Genomic DNA, 13792 nt, shown 5'->3' on the forward strand with positions numbered 1-13792 from the left:
TATTTTTGGTCTGCGAATGCCTTTCATGCATCGCAGACCATGTTTTTGCACTCGCAAACGGACGATTTTTGCGATTCGCACCGTTTGCGAGTGCAAAAACTTTTCATACATCTGGCCCTTAGTCAGTGTGCGCTGTAGCCAAGAAATTGACATTAGGGCAGCAGAAAGACATTAGAGAGTCCCATTTGCACAGTGAGGGGTCCCTTCCTGCATTAAAACTACCTTTAAGGCAATTTCCTCTTTGTATGTGTGGTGGGAAAAAAAAGAGGAAAAAAGAAGAAATAAAAATATTTCTCTTCATTCCGCCGTCAGGGAGGTGCAGTATTTTTCCACAAATTCATGTCAACACTTCTTTGTCGATATGGATTTGCATCAAATTCCATCAGTGGATGCATAGAAACGCTCATAGAGCACCCATGGAATGCACACACACAATGCATTGCACTACATTGCATTTCCTTTGCTTACAAACCAATGCAAATCACCCTTTGTGTTGATTTGTAAATACCAACCTGGATATTGCGTCTGGCCTGCATTAAAAAAGTAACCCAAGCTTGACGCAATAGCTTTGTAAATATGGGCCACGGTGTTTGACAACCCTTATTTCCCATGCGGGGTGATGATGATGAATCTTTCACTAAATATTTGCCATTTTCAGTGGCAAAGGTTAGAGCCCTCTAGTGTTGTTTTCTGCATTAGGAGGGCTGTTCAGACAGATGTGCTGAGTAGGCATCTCAGGGATGAACCAATAGCTGTCTGTCTGTCTATTTTGGCTTTTTTAATAGTAGACGATCATGGCGCCAATGTCTCAAACGCCATCAGAAAATGACGGGTTCAAAGCTAGGGAACATGTCTTAAGCTGTAATGAAAATTCCAAAGCATTATTTTGATCATGGAAGATTAATGGAACTTTAATCCACTGTCCCAGGACCAATTAAGAGAATAATTTATTGTTTTTGTTTCACATCCATAGCATGCATGGAACCACTGATTTATCCATCCAGCTGAATTCAAAAGTGACCAAGGTTTCAGAACCCTCTAGAGCTCTGAGGTGACTCCCTTCTAGACAATACTGTGAGATAAAGATTGATTGAATCCCCTTGGAAAACCCCAGAGCAAGGAAGGTGTCTTAAGATGAGGGTGACACTGTTGCTTGTTGTATCTTCTGAGGGACTTGGGTAACCCTGAACAAGATGTTAATCGTTGCTCTTATTGCTGCACCGAGCGTGGAAAGTAATGTGTGTGCCCAACAAGGATCCTGGTTTCATCATTGTCAAGATCTCCTCAATTTAAGCAAAAGCAAATGGGGTAAAGAACTACAGTTTTACCAGACAGCTTCTCCAACGTGTGAAAAAAATGGGAATTTTGGATATTAATTAATGCTTTCTTTAAACCAAATAAAAACCTGAATATAATACTTATGGGCCTAAGCAATCGCTTTCTCCACTTACCCTTCCCATGTCTTGGGTTTGAGAATGCAACTTCCCTTTTAACCAATGTGTTGACTTGATTTCCAGAGTCAAGTTTTTTCCCCTTGTTTCAAGGACAGCAGTATAGATGTTTGTCTGTGATACCTGTTGTCACTGGTTTAGTGCTGAGTCTGCGTGTGGGCCTTCAATCCCAGGTGCGAGAGCTCCATGGGGTAAGCAAGCCTTCTAGGATCTACTTTTGTCCTGTTTTTGTTATGATCTTGCTTCATTTTCCAATGCCCTGGTCACGGTAAATTGGGTGCCACCATGATTAAACCGAAGAAGACGTAACAACAAGAGATTGACCCAGCATATGGAAAGGGAATATCAAATCAACCGTGTGTTCCACCACATTCTGGAGATGGGCCGTCAGTTGAGGGACCTACATTCTCCAGGGTGACAACAAGTGGCCAGCTGATGCAGAGAGTGAGGACAAGTCTTTACCCAGAAGATGAGATCTCCTACTAAATGTGCATGCGGCATTTAAGGAGAGGCCCTTAAGTAACAGTATAATTCCCCACAGGCAGAGAATGGGTAGAACCCTTTGATACACCAGGCCTCGATTTTCTAGAAAATATGCTGATTGTGAGAGGAAATTAGATTTATAGCTCGGAGGCTTCAATTGTAGTAGATTTCGAAATAAGGAAAGAAGTCCTAGCTACCAAATGTTCTAGGTCTGGAATGAGTGATGAGTTCAACACTTTGGTAGGTAACTTCTTTAAAAACTAAGGCCATACTTTCCGCAGCATGTCCAGAGTTTGCCATCTTGGTATAAGACACTACTGTTTGATCCAGCAAGTCGTCTGTATTTACCAAGGAAGTTTCTTCTCAGCCAGGAAGCTTTCATTTTGGTGAACCCCAGGAGACCAAGTTTAGGCCCGGCTCTTCTAAACGTGTCTGTCTAGTGCCTTGTGGGAAGTACTCCTGTTGTCCTGGAACCACAGAGCCCAGATTCTACTGCGAGCTCATTGAATTGCCAAGAACCTCCTTTTCAGACCTTTGCTTTTCAGAAGTAGTGAGGCTTAATAAGCAAAGCTTACTCCTGAAGGCTGGTTGTGTAATACAACGTAAACCTAGTACAACCCAGGTAGTGATGGCAATAAACCAAAGTTTCTACAATTTTTTTAAAAGAAAAAAAGGTGTTTTATTACTTTTAAATATTATTCATTTAGTAACATGAAGTTATAGCACTCATGTAACAGGTTACTGACGTCTTGGCAGACACACTTTGAACACTTGTATTCTTCTCTCCTGGCAGCACCAGCTCTTCGGCATAGAGCTTTGGGGCACTCATCCACAGTTCAGCAGTTTGTAGAACATACCTTTGCACAGAACTTCATAAAGCAGTTTCACCCTCCTGACTCCCTTATTCTTGGCAATGAAAAAGACTCTGGAGCATATTTACAAGAAAGTGGTGCATCAGTTGTAATGCACTACTTTTCTTGCGCCCCAAACCCGCCTAACGTCACCATGGTAGCGCCGTATTTAGAATACGGCACACCATGGTGCACATCAACACAATAGCGTCAACATTTTTGATGCTATTGTGGCGCATTGGTCGACTAACACCAAAACTGATAGTGCTAGTCCAGCAATGCGTGGGGAGGCCCGCGGGAAACGATGGGAGCGTCACTTTACTGCCTGCCTTGGTCTGGCGTGAAAAATGACGGGAAAAATGGTGCTGTGAAATCTCATAAATTCCAACTGTGCCATTTTTCTGAGCCTCCTAATGGGGGCAGGCCCCTTGCATACATTCTGCTTGTCGCAGGCATAATATGGCAGAAGGGGTTACAAAGTGGTGCAATGCATCCATTGCGCCACTTTGTAAATATGACACAGGGAAATGGCCTCCTTAACACCACATTAGCGTAAACAAAATGATGCTAGTGTGGCGCAAGGGGCTTGTAAAGATGCCCCTCGGTGTCAGAGGCAGTTGGGTGCCAAAGGTGCAGGCCATGCTCTTCAGCATCATATTGGCATCCCCCAGTTTCAATCTGAGGCAAAGAGGTGTGCAGGTTTGGAGCACAAGGGCCTCACATCATTGCAAGTACTTTGGGTTTTCACTGTCTCTGCAGTCTGTGCAAAAGGCAGTCCAGGATGCACACACAGCTGCAGCTGGATCTCAGTGTCAATTGCACAGTTGTGGAAGAGCAGTGCTTAATCTGAGCTGGTGGTTTCCAGGGCTCAGCAGTAGCACTTAAATGTCAATAACGGCACTTGTGACAGTCTGCCACATGGTGGCGCTATCTGTCTAATTTAGAGGTGAGCACAACAACAGTTGTTCATTAATACAGTGTACATTAATATGACTATTACCTGCCACTCAAGCCACTCTCATAGCATGGGGGCCTGTAATAGTCTCACTTCTCACATTCGCAGGAGTGTAATGGTTAGTAGTTGTGTTGGTGCTATCACTGGCAGTGCTATGCGTGCTTCACGCTGTAGTGGCCTCCTGGCTAGGGCTCCGGTTCTTATATTTCCAGTGATTAAGCACTGGAGAAGAGCAAGGAATGAGAAGTGGACCCTAACAGGCTATGCTCTGTTTGTAGTTGAACTCAACAACTTATTTTCTCTCTCTCCCATTCTCCATTTGTAGCACTGAAGACACAGGCTTACTTGGCCTATACAGAGGCCCTCGCCTCAGGCGGGATGTCGATTCACCATAATGCCTGTGGTAGGAGGAGTGACATCACACACACTTTGACCCTTATGATATCAAAGGAAGTAAGATCTCATGACCTTTGACCCTGAATCTTCCCAGGAAGTGATGTCACTTCATCTTCACCCAGATAATACCACAATAAGTTCCATAATAACTTTGTGAATAATATAGAAACACAGCCCACATTCTTGCTTAGTCGACCCCTATATTTGGGTGCTTACACGATCTGGTCATCTAAGGGGCACCACAAAATGTTTTTGAAGAAACAGGGCCAAATAATGAATTTTAAACCAAACTTTTCACATAAATTTGCTAAAAAGCCACAGGCCCAGAAAGGGCACTAGTTAAAAATATAAGTCCGGTGTGCCAAGCCAATGGAACATAAAATCCCCCAGGATTTGACTTCCTTTTCTTCAAAATGTGCCATGGGGTTCCCTAAATGCTAAACAACCTCTATTGTCCCACGGGCCAGCATTTTGTCATGGGTACCCCATATATGCCAAAAGTGCCTCCTTATGCCAACAATTACATAAACTATGTCCGTCCCAGATGTTTTCTCTTAATGATAACCACATATCACAGGTGACCCTTCTGTTAAAATGTACCTCTAGTATGTTTGGGCTGGATTATTTCATGCTGTCCCCCTCTCACATGCCATGGCTGTCCTCCTTTACGCCAAGATACACTTCCAGTGTGCTAGGGCTAGCATTTTTCCACGTGTACCCCATACCAAGAATTATTTCCAAAATGCCACTGCCAAATCTTTGCCATGGGTGTCAGTATTTTGCCATGGGTGCATCTAAAACCAAGAACTACCTTCAGTGTGCAAACCCAAAGGCAAACTCGAAAGCAAAACAACACATTTTCACTCTCACTCACTTATATTCACTCACACACTCATGCTCACCTATTCACTCTCACTCAATCATCCTCACTCTCGTACACAATCTTGTTCACTCATACTTACTCACTCACACTGACTTGCATTCTTTCTTGCACTCACTCCCCCCGTCTCACTAACTGCAACTCACTCATACTCAATATTCACTCTCATTTCCCACTCATTACCCATCACTGCCTGTCACTTTCACTCACACACAAACTCACTTTCACGCACAACCACGCACACAGCACACCTCCAAAAACATTTTTTACTTACCTCAGCTGCCGGAGCAGGCAATCCATCTCTTTATAGGTGTACAACTTGGGCATTACCTTGTGACACAGTATTCTGTTCTGGTGATGCTTCATTCAGCACACAAGACTAGCCTGCTGAAACTGCCTTAGTCCAGGGAAGGTGAACTTAAAGAAATCTGCATTTTCTATTCAGGTTCATGTGATTCCAACCCAGACATGTACACTTGGTTTTGAAATGTATTCCTTCTGGTGAGAAAGGGAAAGAGCAGGTCTGTATATGGAGGGAAAGGGGAGACAGAAACTCTGACTACTGTAAAAGTATATTTAGTAACCTACAGCCATACAGGCTTCCCCACTGCTGGGAGGGGCCTTGGCCTTTAGGAATCTCACCCATCACAAACCCAAATACACCACTCCCAAATGGTGAATCAGAGGACAGAGTCACGACAGCCCACGCAGATTTACACAGGAAGCCCTGGTAGGGAGACTCTCCACTGGGATATAGAGGCCTGGGCCCTCTTTATCAACAACCACCAACCACTAGTAGTGTCATGGCAGACACCCATGATAAAAAGAGCACCACTTTGGATGAGCCCCTAACTCTCAACACTGTTTAGGGCCGATGGTGAGCACCAGATAAAAGAAGGCAGAGTCTCTTGACTTGATTCTTCTGCACAGGAAAATATAAAGGGATGTTTGGAAAATGAGCAGCAGGATTAGAAAAGCCCATCGAGTCAGAGGCAACCGACCAGTGGCGGCACCTCCGCTATGGCGGCGGTGCGTCGCCGCCCCGCCGGCACCAGAAGCTGCAAACCTTTCACAATGAAGGGATAATAAACTATGTTTATTATCCCTTCTTTGTGAAAGGGGTGGGGCCTTGGGGGGTGAAAAGCAGTGAGAGGAATGCACTGTGAACTCCCCTCAGTGCGCATGTATGTTTGGCCGGCCGTTTGTAAATTTTGGTGTTCTTGCCCTAGAAGTTGCTTCTTTGCTGTTAGATACCCTTCTCTTTGGCTGAAAACCCATGATATAATTCACCGGAATGTTGGGAGCAGAGAAAGTGATAACACATACCCTTTGACCCAGTGATGACATCACAATGTTGACCCACTGACCAACCAGGAGCACCTATATAGATTTCTATTTGTTGCTGCATGTCTGATAAAAGTGCAAAGAATGGATATACAGAAAGTAGCTCTATGAGCCCGGTTCAGTTGCTGCTGATTCCTAATCATCCCTGAGTCAAGGAGGTAACAAGAGTTATATGAAATGCTGCATTTACCACAATGAATCTGGGTGAATTGCAAGCTGGTAGCCAGGCAGTGTGCTCCCTCCCCCAATCATCTGGGTGAATTGCGTGCTGGTACGCCAGGCAGTGCCCTCCCTCCCCCAATCATCTGGGTGAATTGCGTGCTGGTACGCCAGGCAGTGCGCTCCCTCCCCCAATCATCTGGGTGAATTGTGTGCTGGTACGCCAGGCAGTGTCCTCCCTCCCCCAATCATCTGGGTGAATTGCGTGCTGGTACGCCAGGCAGTGCGCTCCCTCCCCCAATCATCTGGGTGAATTGCGTGCTGGTATGCCAGGCAGTGTGCTCTCTTCCCCATGCATTTGGGTGAATTGTGTGCTGATAGGCCAGGAAGTGTGCTCCTTCCTTTTTAGTGGCACCAATAGAAGTGCCAGGGGTACCAAAGGGCTAGCAAGGGATAGCAGCTGCAGTCTCTGGCCTCCGCGAACTGATGTCCATGGTGACCTTGTGCCAAGGCTTTTAAGAAGTCACTTCACATGTGCCAGTTCAAAGAAGTCACTGTTGAGCCCTGGATAAGTAACCAATGCACATGCCATGGCAGAGGTAAACTGACCATCACAGAGTACAGGAGGGTCCTGCTGTCAAGCTGTACTAGTCTGATGAGCTCAGAAATCTCCTGGGCTCTAAGAGCTCAAAGTAATTTTCCAGAAAGTCAGAAAAATTGCCTTTTGGAAGGTGTACATCCCTGCTGGCGTACTCAATGTGGGATTCGTAAGAAGAGGCCCAATTAACCCCAACATGAGTAGCCTTGAAGGACTTGCACCACAAGCTGGAAACATAGCGGCAAATATAAATGAGAGGCTTGCACTGCTGTTGCGTCTCTTTTGGTGACACAGCAACAGCGCAAACCTCTCAGCCATATCTATGAAGCCACGCGAAGCCACTCTGCGTGGCTTTGAAAGGCCTCATAGATATGGAATAAAGCAAGTCAGCTCTAGTCGCTGCATTGCCTTACTCTGCGCCAGGGAGTCGTTCCATTGGCTTTGCAGTGGGTTTTCACATGCAACACCCGTGGATTTTGGCACCTCCCCAGATTCAGAAGAGCAGATAAACCTGGGGGTGCGCCAAAACCTTATGTCTCCCGGGTGAGGCGCAACGAGGAGAAATATTTTTACTTCTCCTCGTTTTTCCCTTTTTCTCTGTGTGCCGAATTCTGCAGCACACATAGCAAGAGGAAAACGGATTGGTTGTGTCCAGGAAGATGCTCCTTCTGGCACAAAAACAATCCTGCAGAAAACACAGGCACCCTTGCACAATTATGCCAGCTTTCACTTTGGAGTAGGGCAGCGCAGCAAGGGGACACCAAATTCTAGTAAATCTGGGCTATAGTCTTTTGCCGTACATAAAAATATCTTAATGGGGCCACAAATCCGAACCTGTGGGCAAACCTTCTCTTGGGCAGCAGAAAGAGCAGTGCTTAATTTGTGCTTGTTGTTGCCGGTACGGGGCACCGGCACTTATTTGTGAGGGCCAGCGTTAATTCTTCTGCCTCAAGCATTTGCTGCAAGTAAAAGACACATTTGGGAAAGAGGGAGAAAGAGAAAAATGAAAAAGCGTCACAAAGGGAGAAAGCAGAAAGCTGCAAGAGTGAGCTGAAGGGGCAGGGAGTGGCTTTCAATGTATTGAAGAGGCCCGAGATGGCATCAGGATTACACCTCCTCAGTATTGCATGCTCGCACATTTAATTGCAGCATCTGCGTGTTTTAGAGGAGAGCTCTGACCACCGACATGTTTTTATTTACAAATTAAGCACTGGGTAAGAGACATCTGTTGTGTCAGCAATCACCACCCAGGCCCCAAAACTGTGGGACAAACTGCTATTCCCTATGAGCACACCCCAACTATGCTTACTACAGGAGCCGCAAAGACCACCCCTCCATGAAGCATGAACTGCTGCCTCTACAGAAGCTGATGTACCTAGAATAATTCATTTCATAATGTTTGTTAAAAGTATAGCTGCCACCTTTGTTAGAAAAAATTTGTTTATGTTTTGCAGTTCCGAAATAACCAAGAGCAAATGGGTAAAAAAAGAATTTGAGCAAAATTGTCATCTGTATCGGGGCAAACATCCCTCTGTTTGCGTTAATATCATTAGGAATTTATTTACTCATCAAGCATATGCTTTTTTAACTAATTTTTTTATTGTTTGCCATTTTAGGTTTATTTCTCAGAAGGGAAAAATACTGGATTTTACTGATTTTCTCATTATTTTTTTGACAGCCTGGCCTAAAAAAATACTGGCTAGGCATGCTAAAAAACAGCCAGATGGCAACCATGGTTACAAAAAGGGCTGAGCGAATTCCTCAATCCAGTTAATAGTTTCATGGAGAACACACCTTTTCCAGGAACCTCTTACTGCGTTTACAAAAAAGCAGGAGCAGCGGGCAGTATCGCGCATCACTCCAAGATTACCGGCCCACAACCGAGTCACCCGGCCATGCTACAGATTTTCTAAATGTCACAGCACTTCTGTTAGATTACTAAAAAAAGTTGCAGATTCAGCCACTCTGATTGGCCGCCCTTGTAGTCAAAACAATAGCTACCTGTGTTAGGACCATTCTTATTGGCTACTAGTAATCAGCCAGAAACACTGTACAGCTCAGGGAAATGCATGCGGCCAGACACAGGGTATGTTCAGACATGAAACCCACCCACTTTGGAACCAACAAGCCAAATAATTAAATACATACGGTATACAGAACTGGTATGCATGACGTAGCCAGCGGTCTGAAAAATATTTTGTCTAGTAATCAACCCAATTACCAAGTTTCTCGTGTATACGGCTACTCTGCTGTCTTTGACAGGACCTCTTTATAACTCCCTTTTGCTAGTCACACCATTTTCCATTTACTCTGTCTACTCAGACCTCGATCATCTGTAGGTGTGAGCATACTTAGATCCCCAATCTGAATTGTTCCAATAGCCCAACCCTCCAACTTGATGCTTTTTTCTGAAAACTTTCATGGGTAACAAATTTGAACAGACGCACTGATTGCACCTATCCATGCAAGAGTAGACATTGTGACAAAAAAAACACCAACACATATGCAAAACTCTTTTTCCTTTTTTGTTTTATTTACAGTGCTGAAACAATATATATATATATGATGTATATAATATATATATATCATTATAAAATGCACCTGTGTCTGAATTTACAAAAAAGTGACAATTCAAAAGGTTTGGTCCGTTTGTTAAAAAGGGAATCCTTCCGGTTTGCAGACGCCAGTCTACGAACGTCCCAGCTATTGTATCTGATGGAAAAAGAGCCGTAAGGGGTAGAGGGCACAGGGAGAGGTGTGAATAAGGAAATTACATCTCTTTAAAAACACTCTTCTAATCTTGTTTAAAAATCCTGCTTGTGGAAGGGCATGAGGGGATGGTTCATCACAATGAGTAGATAGGAATGACCAAGATTAACAAAGTCACTCAGATTAGGGGCACTATGGTGTGACTGGAGAATATTATCTCACCTGATATATCTTTACCTACTCATGGGTGAGAGTCTACACACACCTCTTGAAGACAATAACACAATGAACTAATTTTTCTAAAATAATCCACATTAGGCTGCACAGTCCGCATCTTGTTATACCTATCGAAATTGGAGGGCTTTACATACACTTAGAAACGCTGGCGTATTAGCCCCTAAATTGCAAATAATGTGACTTCATGTCTTCTGACTTCTGCAGACTTGTTGTCAGTATTTGTCATATTGGTACGTTCAGTAAACCAGCTTGTTTCTGGATGATAAAGTAGCTTTATATCCAGGTCTTCCCAACTGTTTCTCCAGCCTTCAACATCCCCCACCAATGACATGTGAGGCCTGATTGGCTGAACATTTAATGAGAAGTGGAGGACATGCGGTAAAGGAGAAGTACTACTGGGTTGCCTTCTGGATGGCTGTTCCTTTCGGTCCAGGGTGGTATTAGATTATGCTGGACCTGTTGACCTCACTACAGATGAGTACATCTTTATGTACATCACACCTAACATCCAGACAGTGATTAGGTGCACTATAGTCAATGCAAACACCAATGTGCTTGATGCTGCAGTGCCCGCATTCCAGCTAAATTGTATCCACATTTATAGATCTCTACTAGGATACTCACTTTTGGCTTCATAAGAAGAAGCTGAGTCCGTCCCTTTTTAGAAGACAGACTCCACATAAACCGCACAGACCTGACTTCTAGTTATCCAAATGAAGAGCACATTATTAAACCTTCCATTTCTCAGTAAATCTGAAATATCTTTAAAAACCTCCTTGCCTGGGCGGGGGGTATCAGTCGATGATATGACTTGCAAAAATGATACACCCAACTTCTGTGTGTCTCTTGGTGGATCACACTTTGTACAGCTAGTTAGGGAGGACGTGAGGAGGATGGTGGGTGGCAGATGGATGGACACAGAATTTTAAGTGTAATTGTATCATCTCTTGCTCTCAGAAGAATACAGGAAAGGAGTTCATGTTTATGTGGGAAGTGTATTATTCTGTGGTGGTGCATGGGTTGATGTAGACAACAGCCTTGTGGTTATGGGAATTTGGTGCAAATTACCTGTTATGAAAATAGTGAATGGTGAAAATATAACATGCCTACACTGGGGTGCAGTTGTACTCTTCCCATTTCATAAATTGAAAGAAGGAATGTCAAACGAAGGTGTTGGATGAGATAATCTTAAGTGGAGCATTTTGGGGAGTCCACAGTTTGACATGAACTTAGCAGCGGTGAGGGAGATCTGGGGTTTCATATCAGGGGTCGGTGGGTTAGGATTTCAAGGGCAGAAGGCTGTTGAGGAAAGGGAAGATGAAGGGTGTAGTTGTGTTTGTGTGGGTACTGTCAGTGGTTGTGGGTAAGATGTTCGAGGGAATTAGACTTAGGAGAGATTTGGAAGCATCCTCAGAGACAGAAGTGATTTTGGCATTCTAAGGACTAGCCATGAGGCAGGTGTTCGGCTTGGTGTTAGGAAGATTTGGAGGTGCTGAGTATCCTAAATCATAGAAACATTTGCAACTAGTTGTCACAAGAACCCATATTTTTGTGGTTGAAGGGAGGAGGCCCAGGCAGTCCCTGCTGCGTGGCCCATGACCCAGAAAGCCTTGCAGAACCATGCTTAATTTTGTAGGTTCCTCCATTGCAACCCTTCACCGTCTTTCCTGCGACTGTGCATTGTTAGGGGTCTAGTTTACCAGTATCTCCTTTGCTCACCTGCATTGTTTACCTGCCTCTATGCACTCCCGCTTATGTCCTGGGGCTGCAGCACTTGAGTGACGGCTTTTCTTGCATGTATGCTTCTAGGTCTCTCTGCATTGTCTAGAATCTTCCAGGATGCCTGAGTCCAGTCCAAAGTCCTTCCATTCCTGCCTTCAGCCTGCTCGCCCCTCCATGGGCTGTAAACGTTCCATACTATTCACAAATCTAAGTTCTGATTTCTCTCGTTAGGAGGCTGCCCTTGCTGTGGATCTACCCATTCCAGTCCAGCACAGTCTGTGTCTGGCTATCACAAAGGGCTGTCCCCTTTGTAGTGGACCAGCTGAGCTTCATTAAACTTGAGTTCCACTCTGAGAGCTCAGGATGAGGGTTTGTTTTAGTGTCAATGGTAAGGTGGTTTGAGATGGTTTAAGAGTGAGATGTTGGAAGAGTTGGGATAGTGAGGCAGGATGCAGTCACAGGTGAGTGGTTTAAGCAGGGAGTGATCTGAAGATGGGTCCTATGGGAGCATGGGAAAGTGGTCTGTTGAGAGTCTATGGATGGGACGGGAGTGGAACACGTGAAGGAGTTGCATGATTGAGAGTTTGAGAGATGGGATAGTAAGTGCTGGAAGGCGTGGTGGGATTTTGTGTCAGAAGCATCTGAAAATGGGATGTGGGTGGGGGGCAAATATGGGATGTCCGCACTGCTCAGGCATCGCTGGAGTCCCCATTCTCTGTCTTCTGTCTTTTTGAGTCCTGTTCATCCTGTGAAAGGAGAGAGAGAAAGAACGAACAGCATGGGTTAGAGCACAAACAAGGAATTCCTCGAAGTCCATAGAATGTATGCACCCCCTTTATGTGCACTCCTTTAGTGGAAGCTGTGAGCTGCCTAATATGAGACATTCAAGCCGCCCGAACATGCGCAGTTTTGTGCCCATGGAGAGGAGATGAGTCCCACTTTACATCATGGGTAAGCAGGTGAATGTAGCGGTGTGTATGTTACTATTATAAAGGTGAATGTAAACAGGGTGGATGCTCCTGCTGACCCCCTTAAATAGCAGTGGGGTACGGGCTCAAGGCAGTGGGGGTTAACAGGCTCAAATCCATAGGACGGCCATAGAGGTATGGACTAAGGGGCATATTTACAAGCCACTTACGCTTCTTTTTTTTTAATGCTAATACGGAGTTAGGTAGGTATATCCGACGTGCCATATTTACAAAGTGGCGCAATGTATGCATTGCTCCACTTTGTAACCCGTTGTGTCACATTATGCCTGCGCCAGGCATATTGTATGCAACGGAGGCATTCCAGCACTGAGAGGCCTGAAAAAATGGCGCAGTGAAAGTTACAACATTTCACTGCGCCATTTTTTGCATCATTTTTAACACCTGCTCAGAGCAGACGTTAAAATGACGCACCCACTATGTTCAATGGGCCTCCCTGTCCTTTTCTGCACTGGTGTCAAAATTTTTGACACTAGTGTAGCAAAGCGAGATAATAGCGTCAGAAATGTTGGCGTTATTGTGCTAATGAGCAGCGTATCGTACATACAGTGCAACCATGGTGTCATTTGGTGGCGGTAGGGGGCACTCTGGTAAATATGTCCCAAAGTGGGCATGGCCTTCCTGTCAATGTGCCTTTACCAAGCGGAAAGGTAACTATATCTGAAGTCTGTGCAGGTACAGAATGTTCTGAGAGAGTGAGGGAGTCCAGTCACAAGCCACCTCCTCTCTCAGAATCCAGATTCCTATCAGGCAAGCAGGTACAGAGCGACGCAAAGTACACATAGTATTTCCTACAGGTGCAAAGGATTTTTGTGCATGAAGGGTGACCTTTTAAGAGTACAAACCCCCCTTTGCGCTGCTTTACACCCCATTGGGTAAAGGAGGCCATACTGGGGCAAATTAGCTCAAACACCCATTGTTTTGTACCAAAGCCTGATCTAATAAGATAGATAGGCCAGGCCTTGCGTCACAAACTAATGCCTACGTGAATTAGGCATAAACTAGGGCAGTGGTTTCCCAA

At 44.8% G+C, this 13792-nt stretch overlaps 1 protein-coding gene across 1 annotated transcript in view; it reads right to left on the reverse strand.

Annotated features, from left to right (window-relative positions):
- Positions 1-9629: 9629 nt before the first annotated feature.
- PTMS (parathymosin) overlaps positions 9630-13792 on the reverse strand; it is a 44463-nt gene continuing 40300 nt past the window's right edge. Inside the window, exon 5 of the mRNA XM_069243074.1 lies at positions 9630-12531. Within this exon, the coding sequence (XP_069099175.1) occupies positions 12475-12531 (57 nt within the window). The 3' untranslated portion in view covers positions 9630-12474. The remainder of the gene's footprint in view (positions 12532-13792) is intronic.

This window comes from Pleurodeles waltl, chromosome 7 (assembly GCF_031143425.1).
Source record: "Pleurodeles waltl isolate 20211129_DDA chromosome 7, aPleWal1.hap1.20221129, whole genome shotgun sequence".
In the NCBI taxonomy this organism is placed as follows: domain Eukaryota; kingdom Metazoa; phylum Chordata; class Amphibia; order Caudata; family Salamandridae; genus Pleurodeles; species Pleurodeles waltl.